An 18,937-nucleotide genomic window follows, 5' to 3' on the forward strand; every position below is an offset into this window, starting at 1 on the left:
GGGTACTGCGCTCCATCTTGCATTAGAAGCTTAGCTGGACGCTGTTAAGATGTCTGTTGAACCTGAAGAAGGGCGAACCTCGAGGGTGACATGCAAATGCTCTCAGATGTTATGGACCGTATTTCCGCACTTGTGCCTTATCTTCTCACTAGTGGGATACGCCGCTTTTGGCGCTTTGTTATTTAAACACATAGAAGGCAACACTGTAACAAATTCAACTAACGATGAGTTTCAGAGTTTTTTGTACAAACTAGTGGACAAAGTTAAGAATTCCACGGGTACTTATTTCTTTCTTTACTGGATCTATTGCGCTAAAACATTATGTTCAGTTAAAGTGGTCACTCATTCTAACTCATTTTCTGTTTTTAGAGCGCGTTTTATAAATGAACAGTTCTTACTATTCCTGCTAGCAGTAACGGCAACAGACAACGCATAGGTTTTGTTTTGTAATGATTTAACAATTATAACAGTTAGAAAAATGTCATTTCGATTTGTTGAAATTGAAAATTGTTTGAAATTGTCTTTTAGTAAGTGCATCCGATTCTCCGCAACATTTGGTGACCGACTTGGGAAAGACGATTTTACAAGATTTTAAGGCGGTCTGGTTTCAGCGGCCGGACAGATGGACTTTCTCTGGCGCTTTGTTTTTTTGCTGTACAGTATTCACAACAGTAGGTAAGTCTCTTAATTCTTGTGAGGGCAGTAAAAAACATGCAAGGTAATTTTTGAATTTTGCATTCTCGTTAAATGTCTGCTTTACCATATTCTGCATTATTTAAATTAGAATCTAAATTAGTTTAAGGGGCTGCATTGAATGAATCAAAGTACATACAATTGTCATAGAAACCCATGGAACAAAGCGTGGGTTTATTGGTACTGTCATTTAAATTAAGATATAGTAAAGTTTTGCGTTATAATTAGGCAGGCTAAGTACAGTACCTGTCTGAATGTAACTAGTAACGGGTTTGTAGAACTAGTAGAACAAGCTATATTATTATTATTTAATTTTATGGGATGAGCAAACGAGAAATTAAAAATAAAGTTACTAATTATAGTTTTTAAGATTTTAAACGATGAAATCCAACGATGTTCAAACGGCATAGATTACTTATAGACAAATGTATTTCTTGAACAATACTACAGTATACAGTATATGAGAACTCAATGATTAAAGCAACCTAAGTATAGTCTTACAACAACTCCCAGTATGGGTAGAATAATTTGGGACTATGGTATCTATTTCCTTTAAATAACCCAAACATGATCAGGTGATTCCACAATCTGGTGGATTTTATAGTATTATAGATGGATTATCCTTTGTCAATATCACTGGCTATACAATCCATTCGTTCCTTATGTAAGACTAACAATGTTGTCTATGGCTCCTATTAAAAAATAAAGCTTTTCATAGGGACAAAACACTGGATTAGGGAGCACCACATGTACTGTAGCTGGATGGAAAAAAAAAAAACATGTGGCACATTTAACCACATCAGAATTTTTTTTCCTAGGACACAGCTCTAATTAACAGATGCTGCCTGACTGTTCAAAACATGCACAACAGTAGAAAACTGATGTGGAAAAACAATGATAAAACACATTTGTCATTCAAGTAATGAAATAAAGCAGTGTTTTAGACAGAGCAGAAGCCTAGGTAAATGTTTTCAGTTCCATTAAATACCTTAATCAAAGCTCTTACAGATTCTTTTTTTACAGTTAAGGGGATTGAATTATTTTAATTCCTCAGTGTATGATGTGAAGTCTTTTCAGGCTTTGTGCTAACCCTGCCTGTGCAGCAATGCTTTTTGCTAACACCCAGTTTTGTAAGGTCTTTATAGCAGAGAATGGACGACTGGTGGTAAGCAATCAGTCTGAAATCAGCTCTGCCCTGCCATGACCCAAGCAATTGGGCAGTAGCCCCTGGAGCTACTGCACCACAAAGTGTAAAACCCGTCTTGGATTGAAGCCTGCCCTCTCCAAACTATAGTACTCATCCTGCATTCCAGATAGAATCATTTAATAGAGGAGCCATTCAGGAGATCTTCCAATTCTCTTTATGAGAATAAAAACACCTATAATTACAAAGTGTAAGAAGAAAAACAATTTGTGTCTGTATATTACGCTTGCACAATTTAAAATGCTCCGTGTTGTATTAAAGTCTTTCTGTGCATACCATAAGTGCCCCTTAAATGTGAGGTTTTGTTTTATTTCCCTGGAAAAATGAAGTAATGATAGCTGTATCCTAATGGATTAGGAAGTGTGCTCACAACTGATATATGATACCAGGATCAGAAACAGCAGGCTAATTGCATTTTGTCCCAAACAGGAAAACCACAAATGGCAAACAACAACGTTTTAAAATGGTAATGCAGTTTGCCTTTCCGTAATGACGATTAACAGTCTCAATCCAAACCTTGCTCTTAACCACAAGACATACATTATGAGCTTCATAAATATGGCTTCCCATTTTTATTTTTTTTTTTACAGAGAATGAGTGAACATGACTTTCTTCTTAATTGCTGCAATAGATGAATTAATAAAAAAAATTATGCCTATTGAGTTTGGAATAATGCTCTGGTAATAGTTTAGTTTGGCAAATCAGAAAATAAGTAGTTGTAAAATTCTTATTTACCTTTAATTAACTTTTAGTACTCTGCAAGTAAATGTAATGGAAAAATGTTTGCCTGTTTATAGGAAACCAAAATCACAGCATTGTAGTACCCATCTTTTACAGTAAATATTTTAGCAAAAACACAGCAATAACCATTTTCTCTTTTCATAGCTCTAAATCAGTTGTGATTGTTTTACTGAGTCTAGCTGCCATTCACGGCTGAGACAACACAGTGTTCCCTTTTACCTTGACAATTTGGCATTCATAAAGTAACCCCCAGCGGAATAAATCAACTTTATGGCTGCATTGCCAAGACCAACGCACTGAGAGTTAACTAGCACACACATTGTCGGCTTACAATAAAGCCGCAAATTATTACACTTTTATCTATCTTACCTTAATTTCCGTCTATATTTCATATAATGTGAATAAAAATGATGATAATTGAACGCTAGGCAGAAACACCAGTTATCACCAGTAGGTGTCACTGTTGCCTGCAACATAAGTATCCGAGTTCTCAAACTGTACTTTTTCTTTCTTTGCAAAGGAACAATAGGTTTATTCCACGCTGACAAAAAGAAGAAAGAAAACAATGTTTCGGCTGTGGAGCCTTCTTCTTTGACACCTGAAGAACGGAAATTTTTCAGCACGGAATAAACCTATTACTTGTTCCTTTGCAGCCTGTAACAGACACGGACTGGAATCCGTGTCCGATCTTGTAGAAGACCCTATGCGATGCGGTAAGAGCTGGAGAAAACAGGAGGCGTGGTAAAAAGGAACACACAGGGGTTTAATAGTGCACAAAATAATAGTGACAGTCCGTGAGACAGTGTACGGGGAAGACAAAACGGCATCCAAATCCAAACGGGTCCAAGAGCAGGTCAAAGCACGGTCCGAAAGTCCATAAACTGGAAATCCATCCTGGAACGCGACAAAGTTAAAATCCCCGGGAGGGGGGAGCACACAGACAAACGGAACATGGAGGTCCAAGGGTGACGGGTCGAGATCCTCCAGACCCCGGGCTCAGGAAGCGGGAGGTGTCAGGGATGAGGCCTATGCCCTCAGGAGACGGACGTAGGGTTTCCTGGTGCTAGGCGGGCCTCGCAACAGCTTTCCCTAGTGATGAGCCCCGAGGACTGGAGGAGCTGGTCTTTAAATAATAACGCTAAAAGGGTACACCTGGAGAGCTAAATCACACGAACAATAATGAGAGCAGTGGAGCGCCCTCTAGGGAGGGATGTCGGGCGTGACACAGCCTACGCATGCTGACGCAGCTATTCCCCTGAACATTTCTTTCTTTTGTGCATTGTTATACTTCTGCATTACATCTTGACATTTTGTAAATACTCTGTCAGATAATTTGAGATAATGTTCTTTTTTTAAATCCGGAGGCAACAAAGCATTTATAACTTCTGAGATTTACTAAAGATCTAAATCTTTCAAACTTTTTCTGTTGCTGTCAAACGTAATGCACAATAAAGCACTGCCCCTCACTATAAGAGATAAGAGCTTAATTAATTAAATTAATTTCTTTAAACCATGTTTGAAAAGGATAACTGTTGTTTTGTGTTGTTCCAGGTTATGGGGAAATCTATCCAGTCACCCTGATAGGAAGAGTGTTCTGTATCCTCTATGCCATGATAGGCATTCCCCTCATGCTTCTTGTCATCACAGATGTGGGTGACATACTGGCTATCCTACTTTCCAAGACATACCACCGCATACACAAGATGTGCAGGTTCCCTTCTTGCCTCACAAGCTTGGGCAAATGTGACAGGAAGTCCAAGGAGGAGTCTGCCTCCCGGACTTACAACTTCAGCAAAGATGTGGTCATCAGGGAACCCATGGATATAAAGCATGTGCTTCGTACACAGTCCTCAGTGACACGCAAGTCTGTGCAACTGCGTTATGCTGAGATCTTTGACAAAATCATAGCCAAAGAAAAATTCTCCTTTGGTCCTCTGAAGCGCAGCTGTTCCTGTCCTGAGCTCAACCAGATGGCCTCTCCCAAAGGGTTCTCCATATGGGATTTCTCTGGGATAGGTGAGGAGCTGGACAAGCTTAATGTGCCTATGGCTGTCATCTTGGTGGTAGTTTTTGCCTACATCCTCCTTGGGGCCCTCACTCTGCCACTTTGGGAGACAGACTGGAATACATTCGATGCCTTCTACTTCTGCTTCATCACCTTGACCACCATTGGCTTCGGCGACATAGTGCCCAATCATCCCAAGTTTTTCCTTCTTACATCACTCTTCATCATCATAGGAATGGCCATCATGTCTATGGCCTTCAAGCTAGGCCAGTTCCGAATCATCAGCTGTCACCGCAGGTTTATTAGGTGCATTAGTGGTGGGATGGTGGAGAAGTATGAAGAGATGAAGGAAGGTGAAAGGGTTTGAGACAGTTGCTAGGAAATCCATGTGGAGGCCTATTGCTAGTTTTGTAGCAATAAAAAACGTGAATATGTAATTAAAAATGAGTCCACAATAGGAATACAGGTGGATTTATCACCTCATTGCATGAATAATTTGGCAAAATGCTTACAAACGTAATATAACTCAGGGGAGTTCACCAGTGCTGTGCTTTTACCTGTAAAGGTATTGTCTGTTAAAGAACAAACCTGTTTGTTTTTGAGTTTTTCTTTATTTCACCTCTAGGGAAATATACTCTATATATATATATCTATCTTTCTAACAAACAATAATCCAGATTCATCTTGGTAAATGAAGGCTAGCAAAAGCCGAAGTGAGGGCGTGGGGATTTTTCGGAAAATGAAGTAAATGGCGGGTTTCATTGTTCTTTTCAGAAAGACTCTAAAAGTACACACTTCACCATGACTTGAGATAAAGAGCAGCGAAGATCAATGAGTCTGATCTGATTGCTAATCCAAATCTTCTTAACCCTTGATGAAACTAACCAGTAGATGCTGACCCCTCTGAGGAGAGAGCAGATCTTATTCACAGGTTGCTGTGTTGGTTTGCTATGTTGGGGTTACTATAACACAGGGAGGTTAGCCCATCTTAGTATTTCAAACCTTCTAGGCCCTTAAGTGCAACAAAACTTCATTCAAGTGGCCCTACTGTATCTTTCTGGCAAGATTAGCATCTCAATGCTCATGATCATCTCAGTTATCTTCAAGAACATCCAAAAGGTTACACATAATTATATTTGGTTGGTAGTAGATAAATGACAAGAGGATTGCATCCAGTCACAGCTTGAAAGCAATCCCATGCTGTATAATATTTACCAAACACACAAAGTATCCTTTTCAACCATTTGCCTCTCCAGCAAATGATTAATGATGCTTTGCTAAAGATGTTCTCATTTCAGTTTTGATGAGGTTTCATTATTGATTATAGTTGTTTTTCAATAAAACTGGTTTGTTCGTCAGAATCAAGAATATATAATAATATAGTCTCATATAATATAATATTTATAATCCGGGAATAGATCTCTGATAAAACAATGAAAAAATGAGAGAGGTGTTTGAAAAGAAGTTCTACAAAGCTGCTGTGTTGATCAATAATGTGGAAATAATCAAAATCCAGCAGGAAAAAAAAAGTTGAATAACAGTATTTGATCTTGTTAAAACCATGCGCCAGATTTATTCATTTATTTACTGTTAATTACCTCCAGTTTTATGCTGTCTAGTGTAGCACAGGTTAATCAAGACCTTTAACTTATGGCCTTTTTGATGGCTTAAAAATACAGTGTACAGTATAAAAATACAGTTGATTCCATATAACATTACTCTTTTAAATTTCCTAACTATTGAAAGATTTGCTAAGATAAAATATTAAGCACCTGATTGCTAGGAGTTTGATTTCATTCATTACAATATGATGCCCGTTTACTTTCAATTGCAGGCATCTATTCTGCATTAATATTTAAGGTGCAGTTTCATTCACTTAGATATACTGTACAACAGCAATCAACTTGATTGAACAAAAATCAAGGGGAAAATACATGACTAACCAAAGGTAAAGAACACAAGTCAAGATACTTTCAAATCTAAGATACACAAAATCTATATAATTTCCGATTGTTCAGATCCGGATACAGAAATGTGTTTATATATATTTTTTGTCATGTTAAGTAAAGAGATCATTAGAGAAACATAAAGTGCATGTAATTATGATAAATAGTACAATGGTTATAAGGCACTGAAGAGCTTTAGAGAAATACGGATATAACAGCATTCTAGTTGTTACACAGAACGATTCCCAGTTTTACACATTACATCTTATCACTAAACCCTTAGGAGTGGAACTCACACTTTAATTAAACAACATACTGTAAGTGAATTCTTCTCCTTCTATGCAGAGATTGAAGATCTGTAATGTCCACGAACAGGTCTGCATTGCAGTTGAAATTACGTCAAGGTGATACCCTTATAACAGTTTTGTTCTCTTTGCTTGTCCTTATAAAGCAGAATAAATGCACATTTCACTGCTGTTCTGTTGTGTCTCATTGCTTCTTCTTGCTGTATCATGGGGCACCAATTAAAACACTTCATTCACGTCATGAGTGAACGTGTTAAGGTGGGCAAACTGTGTGGGACAAAGCTGTGCAAATTTAAAGTTAATTTTAAATTTTTAGTAGTATTTGCTGCCACCAAGACCTGAAGAGCACATCACCAGAAAACAAGGTACCCAGAGAAATAATGCCATTCCAAAATGTATACATAAATTATGCTTAAGAAATCTCCTGCTGGGAATTTCTATATTTATCACTTCTGTAGTAGATACAGTATGTTGTCCTGTGTATGAATGCTGGTGCATAATGGATACTGTGTGTTACCCAGATGATGGGTGCTCGACTTCAGAGATGGATTGAATGGGTCTCCTCTTATATCTAAAGAGCTTTGAGATCGTTTATGGTGAAAAGCAATATATATATTTTTACATGTAACTATTATAACCTTCACACATTGCCAATTCACTGAAGATGAAGTTGGCTTCATGCAAAGGAAAGTACAGATGTATGATAATCAAAAGAATACTTAATGCAAGAAATATGTATCAATCATGTCATCAATCAAAACCCTCCTTCCTCCAACTATGGCATCAGTCTCAGATCCACCTATGAAATTCTTTAGAATTGTTGATGGGTGCCGGTATGTATACTGTAGTGAGCACCAGAAGAAACCTAGCACTCTGTTACGTATCTGGCTATATTAAGAATTTTTATTTATGATTCTGATTTTTAAGATAAGTTTGTCATGTCATTTTGATTGCTTGATCATTCATTGTGACTGACTGTTACATGAGTAACAGATATTGGCTCATTACTGAGATGGCTGACTGGGCACATTTGAAGAGGTAATTTAACCCACTGGAAGTCAAGCCTGGTGATTAATACAGAAATGAATCAATATGTACCACTTATTAAGAAAACAATGCCCTTGTACCTTCAGTATGCTGGAGGTAGAACTACTGTAAGTAAGAGGACCATCACTCTCTATCTGGTTTGTTCACAGCAAGCAATTTGTAACCTGGCAAGGTAAATACACTGTCAGTGATCAATGAGGAGGTCTAAGTAGGTGTGTCTAGATGCTACAGAACTCAACTTGTATTGACTGATGGCATCCTGACTGTGCAGCACAGTGCTGATCAGGTTCTGGGACCTCACCTGCTGTGTTTCCTGTGGGCAAACACTAAAGTGACAGCACATACAGTATATTTGATTAATGTAGGTTACAGCTGATTTCTCGAAAACAAAATAGCAATTATTTCATACTTTGCTTTCTCACCTTTTCAAAAACTTAAAATGTTAGGAGGGAGGGCAACTACAAAGCTTATGTACTGTGATTCTATACAGTAGTGTTATATTTTGAAAAGCTGTGGCAATGCAACTGTAGTTATGACATCAACCACATGAGGGAGGTATATCCACAAGATGGGAAAAATAAGCATATTTCCATAAATAACAGTGAACTAGTTTATCCTATTCAATTCTCTTTTGCTTTTCATTCATCTCAGTTATTTAGAAATTATTCACCAATACCAGGAGCAGCTTCAATAAATAATGAAGAGAGGAGCTCAATATGCTTAACGTGTGCTGACTTGCACCACATTATATCAACACCAGGAGTAAAAAAGAGCATGAAATGTCAGTTTTAATATTTGAATTTCACAAATTTCAAATAATCAAATGTCAAAATTTCAAATTGCTAGAGAAATTAATGATAAGAAAAATTAAGAATAACACATTTCTTGAGTTTAACATTTTGCACTGGACAAAATAGATATCGAGCTTGAAATTCTTCATTGCAACACTGTAGCTCTTAAATGATTTTACTTTCTTTAATGCAGTAAAGTAGGCTTCGAAACTAAAACTCTTAGTAATGGAAATGTTAGCTAAGGTGAATTTAAAAGATTTGGAAAGTTTGTGGCTCTCAGAATTTTTGTAACTCAGAGAACACAAACTCTGCTAGATCTTGTCTCTTCTGTTTTCTTTGCAGGAAGTTCTAAAGAAATGCAGTCATCATACAAATCAGCCATGTCTGACCAAAGTTTCCATAAACATTTAAACTTCTCATCTTTTTTGACTAATCTCTTGCTTGGTATCATGTGCAGGATAAAGCAGAGCATACTGCAAGACGTTGCTGAGCATTTTACTGATACACAAAAGAAATTCAAACTCACACAAACTAGCAATACCATTAGCTATAAACACTTCTATTAGAAACCTTCAATTTTCTGAACGGCAGTTTTGTCCAAGCATACACTAGCATACACTAAAAATTTTGCTTGGCTGCTGAAACAATTCTCCACTCACAAGCCCATCTTGTTTCTGGAAGGCATGGAAAGTCACCTACAGTTCTTGTCTGTTGCAATGATTCAAATGTTTCACATATTGAAAGCTGGCTGATAAATGCTAACAGTCCATGAAAATTAATCTCTACACTTTGACCTCCTTCACTACGTAGGCTATGACAAGGCATCTCTCAATGAAAGGCATGATATCTGTGGACCAGCATGTCGGTAGTACTGTACTGTACATCAGACTTGCCCATTACAGAATCTGCATCACAGCACTCTGTTACAATAGTTTCTTTGTCCATTACCAGACTGTGTAGCCCACAGGTAGCAAGTGTACACAGTAAGTCTGCAGTGAGAGCTTTGAAATGATCAAAGGTCAACTATTTTTCTGTGACATTTGTTGTTCATCTGCAAACTGTAGACATATAGAAGACCACAGTCTTTTCTACCACAGCATCTCTTCTCATCTGCCAAAACCACTAAGATTAGCATCGATAAAATTCTTCTAGATTTTCTTGCTAGTATTTTCAGATGTGACGCTCGAATTTCTACACAACAAATATGAAAGGGATTAGTTGTTAGTACTTGTGGTGATATTACAATGCATTAAATGAAAAAAATGATCTATCTGTCTGTCATTGAACTGACCTGTCCTCACAAGAAAGCTATCAAACTGTATTTTTTTAACTATTGTGTGACATCTGAGTATTTTCTTATATTTCATTTTTTCAATTCACAATATTTCCTTGAGCACTAATAAAACAATAAAATTCTCATTTCATCACCTATTAGTTTTATGGAGTAAATAGAATAGATAAACCAGCTTTAATTATACAGCTGAACTACACTGAAAGGGCTCCACAGCAAGTGCAGTCCTGAAGCACATGACAATCTGACCGTAAGTAGCAAAACATAAGAAAAGGAAAGACAGAACTAAAGTAGGTCTCATGCTAAATAAAGTATTGTGACATATTGTAATGCTAATTAATAAAGATTAAAACGGGATTAAAGAATAGGCCACTGAACTTGATATGTTGTTAGTCAAAAAGCTCAAAGCTTTACAAATGACTGACCTACACTGCTGCAAAAACCCAGCCTTGAGTAATTGGATCAACAGCCTTTCATATGTGGCACAGAGGATGATGCAGGTACACAGTAGGCCACAAATGTGGTCTGTCAGTTTCTACATAAAACAAAATATGACAGACATGATGTTTGTTCAGCCCACCTTGTTTATTACAGAACTACAACCTGATTTTAGTAAAATCACATCATTATTCTAGGACCAAGGAAACGTACTGTAGCATACAACAGAAATATGGGAGACACAATTACACCACACCTATTGTATAACTTGACCATGGAGTATACTCATGCCAAAGAGATTTAGAGCCAGCTTACAATGTCTGACTTTGAATGCTTATGCTTGTATAATAAGGACTGCACATTTCACAGAGCATCAACGGGATCATTGCAAGAGCATGAAAGGGGACAAAGACAGATCTTTTCTTCAGATTGTGTCAGTGTATGGATGGAGGAAGACTGGAGGAAAATTATATTGACTTTATAATATCCTGCCATGCACACAAACTTTTATCTCATGTTTTACATGAGATATTATTGGTTTCCTTGAAAAAAATATTTTCACCATTTCAGCCTGTTTCAGGTGTTGTTGGTTGTTATGTGACCAGTTTTACAATGAGATTTTTTTAATGCTCAAAGCTGACTAAACTGTGGGTTTCACTTGAAGAAATGTGCATTTCTGAAGAACAGAACTGCGTCCTGTCCACATTTCCCATTGGCCTTTACCTATCATGGTCTCCTAATAGTCCCCATCTATAAATTGGCTTCATTACTCTGCTTTCCTCCCCACTAATAGCTGATGTGTGGTGAGCATACTGGTGCACTATGGCTGCCATCACATCATCCAGGTGGATTCTGCACATTGGTGGTGGTGGAGGAGAGTCCCCATTACCTGTAAAGTGCTTTGAGTGGAGTGTCCAGAAAAGCGCTATATAACTGTAAGGAATTATTATTATTATTATTATCATTTAAAGATTTCTTGAAATAGGCCAGGATATTGCCTTTAAAAGTCAGGTTATCGGTTTCAATATGTTGAAAACTGATCAAAACAATGTATTTGATGCATAATACCCAGGGTTTTACCTAGAGCTTAATTATATGTTACTGTTCAGTCCACTTTATTTAGTGTTGTTTTCGTAATGTCCACAATTTATACGTTTTCTACATGGAATGATGACCAAATCACATCCAAATAGTTTCTAAAAAAAACCAAGAAATGTTTTGGTTTTAATTTTGGGTTAATAATTTATACACTCACTTTTCAAGATGTTTTTTTTAGTCCTAGTAGTAATATTGTGCGACCAGATTTAGCATGTATTGATTAACGTTCTCATCCAAAAAAAAACATTTAGGCGCTCTGTATACAGGATCTGCTGCATTAGTGCCTTTCAGAGATGACGACTGTTATAGTACCTAAGCAAACATCGGAGCACATTAACCCCAGATTTTCACCTTGGTTCCACTCCTCAAACGCTAAGCCCCCTTAATAATTATTTCTGGAGCCGCCTCTGTGATCTCTGCGCTTCACACTTCAATGCAGCTCCTGCGGTAGCAGGCAATGCTGATCATTGTCATGAATGATAAGGGTGCTATGACGTCAGAGCCTAGACAAGTAACTACACCTCCCCAGTTACAATATTTCTTTCTTTTTATTGCCTCTGGAGAAGCAATGAGAACCAAAAGTGACTTTTAAATGTTCACGGATTGTATTCAAGGTAAGATGCTTTACATTGCATTTACACAAATAGCATCCAAGTGGCTTTGCTGATATTGATTTTTTATTTGTTCCAGAAGTATAATCGCTTTGTTAAATAACTACTTACATTTACGGACTACATGTTTTTTATTTGTCTTAAGAAAAAAATCACGTAAAAAATAGGAGCACAAACAGACACAAAAAATCAACTACATGACTTTTACATTCATAATTAAACGAAACGATCGTGAAAAACGATTATACAAAACTCCATCTGTAATATTTCTGTAAATATAAAGCTTTAAAGTAACCTTTGAAACACATCTTAAGAATGTTCTGCTGCTTTATTTCTATTTTATTATACAAGACTGCCTTTTGCAAATAATCACTTTCGGTTGCCTACGATGGTCTTAAACTGTCTGGCTGCCTTGCTTGGTTCTTTTAGAATGAGCTGTGAGCGGAGTGAACCTAACGAATGCTTTTTGGTTGCAGAGTGAATATCTCCTTAGCGGACTGTACAAGATGGGTGGATTTGAAACGCTACGGGAGTTCAGTCTTTTTAGATGCTTGAGGGAAGGGAGGCAGTCCAGGAAGCTAATTCTTCTGATCGTTTTCATTGCTTTGCTTCTGGATAACATGCTACTCACCGTAGTCGGTATGTACGGCTTGTCAAAACTGTTTATCCCTAGTTTACTGAGGGAAAATAAACTTTCACGCCTCTTTGACAGATGGTGCCATTCGGGAAAATGATCTGGGGGAGTTTCGACTAAATGGTAAAAATCAGTTCCATCTGTAAAAGGTGGGGATTATAAAAGAATTAGGTTTTGGATGGATGGAGAAAACCGTTGAGTACAAAACCATTACAAAACCGGCGTAAAAGTGAATTACTACAACAGTATTTTCTTCCCGGTCTGAGTACCGGTTTCATCTGATCTGTGCACCATAACATCTCACGTTCAAGAGAATACAATTAAAGTCTACCGTGTGTATATCCTTCACTGCCGTAGACGTGCGTTAATTACTTCGTGCATAGTTTACTATGTGACGGGCGATTCAATGTTACAAAAGTGGGGTTCTTTGAAATTGTATTTAAACGTTTAATGAATAAACTGAATCTAGCAGCAAGGATTTTTCAGATTTCTCAGGACTACAAATAAGCATTGTGGAGAAGTGTTTTTTTCTCCATTAAATATGAGAAAATAACAATAACAGATCATATGCGCTGAGATGAATTTTCTAGCATTCTGATACCTGTAACCTAGCCTTTCTATTCACCAGTTTTACATGCTTTGTGTTCCAAGCAGTAATACTGTAAGTAAAGATCAGTAGAAATAGCATTGTAACTATTTTGTTTGCATGAAAGTTAACGCCATCCCTTTTAGCGTTTTTATGCAATTCTGTGGAAGCATTCTTAGTTTTCAACATTTTAACAGGTTTGCTCTAGAAGTATGCCTATGACTTTGCATCTACCACGAAGTTTGAGTTTTGCCGTTCCTTGAACGTTACCGAGACGGTTCGGGGTTGAAGAAGCCAATACAAAGGTTAAATAAATATCGAACGACATGCTTTCTTGTTTTCCCTGCATTGAAACCACACCTGTTGCAAGTAACCGTGAACCAGTACATAACGATAAAACAATAAAGTCTATTTGTTAAGTGTTAGATACATTTTATGCGCTTAGAATTAATTATAGTTCTATTGTCCTCTTATTGTTTCTGCTTTGAGTTTACACCGCTACATTCGCCAGGGTAGCTCAGTGATCCCAGTGGCTTTTACACTACTCACGCTGAATGGTATTCCTTTAATTGTGTTTTTAAACGGCATCCTGCATTTCTGACAAGTATTACGATAAGTTCCCAATACATTTTTGGTTTATATCTGTTTATATCTTTTTGCATTTCAATAGTTTCCTACGTGGAAATGTGTCGTGTCAATTGTGAAGAATTGCATTTAAGACTTTCAGACTGAATTATAAAGATAAACGTGTTATTTTGCATTTAATTTAGGCTATAGAGAGGCACGGGTTAACCGTTATGGGGGAAAACACCCGTAGATCTGTCCATGTGCAAGCTTCATGTACTGGCAGATTCTTTGTGCATCTCTGTATAACAAGTGGAAATAAATATTAAATGAATATAAAGGACTCTGTTGGTAGTATGTGTGAGAGACCAGACTTCTGTATTTGTGTTAAATTGCACTGAATAAGGAACAGAATCTGGTCTAAATTATTTGTTTTGCCCAATATTAATTGATTAAATGAAAAAAAAGTATACATCCCATTGTACAGTATATACAATATTCACCTTATCTGGAAGAGACAGTACAGTGGCGTGCTAAATGACTTTTGGATCTCATTCATGTCGAGTTTCCAGGACATGCTAGCTAGGATAATTGGTGCCTATAAAGTTGTGTGTTCATGCCTGGTGATGAACGGGAGCTCTTTCCATGGTATAGTTCTACCTTAGAGTTTGCAGGAGAAACACTGGATTTCTGTGACCCTTATACAAGGAATGGTGGCTGCCTGGTAGAGGATGAATTGACTGAATGATTACTTTTATTAAGCAGTGTTAATTATCTCTTTAGTGAGATTTGGTTTTATGCCACATTAATTGCAATGCATTTTAGTTGCATAATAACTATCATTTATTCTACTTAGATATAATATATATATTAGGATATGCTGTAAAAGAATTACAGACTACTGTATAAATTATGATTGGACCTTTAAAACAGAAATAATTGGTAAAAAAGGCATTGCACTGAAGACATATTCAGAACAGTACATAACAGCCTTAAAAAGCTGATAAAATAGTTTGAACATGTACAGTATGCGATATCCAGTGAATATGGTCACTAGTTATTATTGATAACTTTGTTGTAATTTTTGAGAAGGTGCCAGTATTCTCCAGCTTATTAAATAGAAAATCAAATAGCAAAACTTACATCTCAGAGTAGATGATAAAGGCGCAATTGACCAAAATGAATTTGAGAATTGCAGTGAAATCTTTCAAGGAATCTTCAGTTAGTCTTTGTGTTCAGAAGCTGCTGGGTTATTTCCAGTTGTTAAGGATTGAGGATGATTTCCAGTGGACATGGAATGGACAGCCTTGGGTATTTGCTTGTCTATTTCCTTGTCATTTCTAGATCTGCATCTCTCCTAAAGTGAAGCGCCTAACAAGTTCCCAGCATCAGAACTGTGGTTTGACTCCTTTGTATAGGCAGCCAGTTCACAGCTGAATTCCTAAACCCAGTAACATCTTGGGATTCCATTAAAATCAACTAATCTGATCTCTCAATTCTTAAACTACACTGAGGCCTGAAATCAATTCTTCCAATACTGGCTTCTTAAAGAGGCTCACCTGTGTCAACCAGAAAGTTTTCATAATTAAGGAAACATGCACAGCAGTATGCTCAGTACCACATTAACAACTAAGGTGCATAACAGTTCTGAGAAAAATACCTTATACTCCAAATGCTCCTGCAGGAGCATCGTTAAAAATTTCTTGGGTAGAAGTCTTAGAATACTGAGAGCTATGCAATGTCATGTGTGCCCAAGAGTTCCTCAAGAGATCCCTTGGTGACACAGTATGCTTTAAACGTGCTAATGATTTCTATGGTACTTTTGATAGCTGGAATACATTGCAGTTTGTCCATTATAATTATAATGCAATGTTTTAAACCTTATTAAACCAGATCTTTTAAGGGGGGTTTAAGTACTATACATTTCTGTTACCATCTTGGTTTTGCCACAAATTAATTACTTTTTTACATTTTGCTTCTCCTCTAATTAACTGAAGCCTCAGTAATATTGTACACCTCCGTGTTCTAGTTCTTTTTCTGCTTCAGTTCAAGTCAGCTTATCAGGACGTCCCCTGGAGCATCTTAATGAGGTGAGGCTCACTGTCAAAGGTTAAAACAACATTTTAGACAATATTTAGATACCAGACCCAACCTTTTGGCACTGGAGCTTTTATTGCCTAATTGTTGTCATCCTGCATATCATCTTGTAGTCTGTGGCATAAGCACGGTGTGAAACTGACACCCTTTGGGGAGGGAGCTTATTAGGTTTGCAGTCCACTGCTATTCAACAACAATAATTTCTAAAGTATTTTTTGGTTACATTTAAATCCCATCTTAGAGGAAAACAGCAGGAGCCACATGCTCATTGAGACATTAGAGTGGTTGGACAATATTACAAACCACTGCTTGTGTACACTTGAGTATCATCATTTTACCAGGCTGCTGTGAATAGTGCCTACAGCTTTGATAAATAAAGCAACCAATAAACCTGGTCATGTTTACCCATGAGGAGGTTGTGTAGTTTTTAATTATTCATGTTTAGAAACAACTCTCTTTTGACAGGGCCGTTGTTTTGGGATTTATAAATTATTTACAGTATTCAATTCATTCTTGTAGTTTATGTTGAATGTTAATTCATGGATTTAAAAGTTATCTTTATATAAAGGGTTAAACATCATAATACAAAATAAAACCTTTAATTTTAAGGTGAACAGTTCCTTCTATTACCTTTATTTTTTGTTTTTTGATTAAGAGCTTGAAATTGCCATTTTACTGGGCGAGAAACTCACAGCAAGTGATCTCAAATTTAACTCCAGGTGGCCCCGATTGAAACGTGCACTGCAGCTGGCAGATTCCTGCTGACACTATTGAAAGTGCCAGGGTTCTGTATCTTTGCATGTACTGTATGTCTTGCCAGTAAAATGATCTGTTCACCTCAGGGTAGGGTAGGGTGGTACCGGTTGGCCAGGACTCTCAGCTCCCAACCATAAAGTGATCCCTGTGGTCTCCCGGGTGCTTGCAGGCATGCAGTGCTCTCTCCTCCAATAGACACTGCACGTCCAGTATGGCCTGTGATGTGGTCAATGACGAGCAGGTCAGAGGAGTGTCTGTTTTCACGTGGACAAGCACAGCATTTAAAGCTCTTCAAGCCAGTGCAGAAACTGCTTATGGTTTGTGCATATTAGATTTGTTTTCGACAGTACGATAACACTGGTGCCATCCTAACAATCGTGAAACAAAAACATGATTGTTGGTGCAAAACCTCTGGTTTTTAGAATATATTAAATGGGTGCAAAAACTGAAAGAAAGCTTAATTTTCAACTACTGTACATGTTGCCTATAAACCAGACAGTAGGTACAACCTTGTGAGATTTTGAAACTTTAGTTTTTCTTATATTGAGTGTGTAAAGATATACCTTTGATAAGGATGACCTCAAACTGAAATGTTGTACAGTATTCATATGTTGTAAAATATTTTGGTTACAGCATGTATATAGCTGACAAAATGTAACTTGGATGTCCCTTTGTATGTTCTACTGTAAAGGCAGTCATGATAGGCTGAAGTCTTTTTTAAATCCGACCTTATCACACAGAACAGAACAAATTATCATGCTAATGCCTTTATTTTAAAATGCTTTTAAATGATTTTCAAGAAAGTTAACATTATTATTAGTGTGAATGTTAAAAGAAATATAAATATAAATTAAGTAATAGTATAATCACATTACACAAAATCCAGTTACAAAGCAGATATACTAGTTTTTCTCATCAGCTTAATGATGTATGAAAAATATGTTCTTCCAATAGCCTCTATCTCATTTTCCCATATATCCTGGCCGGCAGAAGTAGCATTGACTTCTCATTTCCTCCTGTACTGCCTCATTGATGTTATCTGGGATCCGGACAGGCAACTCAATCACCTCAGGGCTAACTAGTTCGTTCACGGCTAATGACAAGCCTGGATCAAGTTCATAACTGTAAACTTGTGGATTTAAAACTGTATCCCCTTTAGAAACAATGGGTTGTTCTAACTTCAGTTCTTAAGTTTGACTTCTGTGCTTTGTTAAATAAATTAATAAACACTAAAGTTCAACAAATTCTGTTGCTTAGAATATGCATTTGTTGCATTTTTTCGTTTTCATTCTGACCATAATTCTTTTTTCATTGGACCGATAAAAATTTGTTTTTAACCATTTCATTTCATATTTTTACATTTTTAAACAGCTACAATTCCAGCTTAAGAAAGCTTTGATAAATGCAAAGGCTGGACAAAATCTAATATTTTCATTTAAAAAATCATAACTACTTCAATATTTCAGGCATCATATTTTCAGTTTAATGACTTTTTCCGCATTATTATTACTTTGGATTGTGTTATTGTGGAAGTTTAGCTGCGGTGTTTAACTTTCATTATTATGGGAAGTAATACATGCACACTATCTTTTCTTAATACCTCAGACTCACATAAAAATGTTTTTAGAAGCATGGTTTTCAAGCTGTTCTCTTTTTCTCTAGGTTGTTATCACTATGTTGATGTAGGAATTCATGCAAGTGGTATTATTAAAAAAACAGAAAGCTCTGTTCTGGAGCCTCAGATTAGGTGTGTGTTGATCAAGAAGAGTATAGTTCTCTCAAGTGACGGTAATTTTCATTAAGACAAAACTTGCAAAAGTTGTGCAAATAATATTTCTAAGCATCTTAAATTCCAAGAAGTACAGTAAATTTCCTATGGCTAGGCCCACAGAAAGAATGAATAGTAGAGCGATTAGTTGTCACATGTTGAAGAGATTATATCCAGTTGGACTTTCACAGAGAGTAATAAACATTTGAGTATTCGCTTCCCAGAGTTCTCTCTCCGTGGGTGTAAACAGAATGGGATTTTTTACATTTTTGTACATTTCTTGCTGCAGGTTGATATTACAGTCTTCAAATTAAATTTTGCTTATCAATAAAAATAGGTAAAAAGTGCAAAGGTATAGAAGT

At 36.8% G+C, this 18,937-nt stretch overlaps 2 protein-coding genes across 3 annotated transcripts in view; both read left to right on the plus strand.

Moving 5' to 3' along the window:
* The first annotated feature begins 49 nt into the window (after positions 1–49).
* kcnk18 (potassium channel, subfamily K, member 18) lies at positions 50–7,066 on the plus strand. Its single transcript, XM_006630592.3, has 3 exons — positions 50–278; positions 529–675; positions 4,190–7,066. Exons 1-3 carry the CDS (start codon positions 50–52, stop codon positions 5,008–5,010), a joined length of 1,197 nt encoding a protein of 398 aa, XP_006630655.2. The 3' UTR covers positions 5,011–7,066.
* Positions 7,067–12,077: 5,011 nt separating this feature from the next.
* The window catches only part of slc18a2 (solute carrier family 18 member 2), a 29,643-nt gene continuing 22,783 nt past the window's right edge, over positions 12,078–18,937 (plus strand). The window contains exons 1-2 of one of the 2 annotated variants that reach the window (XM_006630593.3): positions 12,078–12,173; positions 12,647–12,809. In XM_006630593.3, coding sequence (XP_006630656.1) covers positions 12,677–12,809 — 133 coding nt within the window. In that variant the 5' untranslated portion in view covers positions 12,078–12,173; positions 12,647–12,676. The remainder of the gene's footprint in view (positions 12,174–12,646; positions 12,810–18,937) is intronic. The other variant, XM_015347059.2, reaches the window with a different exon arrangement.

Source organism: Lepisosteus oculatus, chromosome 4, assembly GCF_040954835.1.
Source record: "Lepisosteus oculatus isolate fLepOcu1 chromosome 4, fLepOcu1.hap2, whole genome shotgun sequence".
Lineage (NCBI taxonomy): Eukaryota > Metazoa > Chordata > Actinopteri > Semionotiformes > Lepisosteidae > Lepisosteus > Lepisosteus oculatus.

What these genes read in the sequence shown, in the direction of transcription:
- kcnk18 (XM_006630592.3), top strand. Translation starts at nt 50, where the DNA reads ATGTCTGTTGAACCTGAAGAAGGGCGAACCTCGAGGGTGACATGCAAA. An exon ending in CAAAGTTAAGAATTCCACGG is followed by an intron (nt 279 to 528) that starts GTACTTATTTCT and finishes ATTGTCTTTTAG; the next exon opens with TAAGTGCATCCGATTCTCCG. An exon ending in TACAGTATTCACAACAGTAG is followed by an intron (nt 676 to 4,189) that starts GTAAGTCTCTTA and finishes GTGTTGTTCCAG; the next exon opens with GTTATGGGGAAATCTATCCA.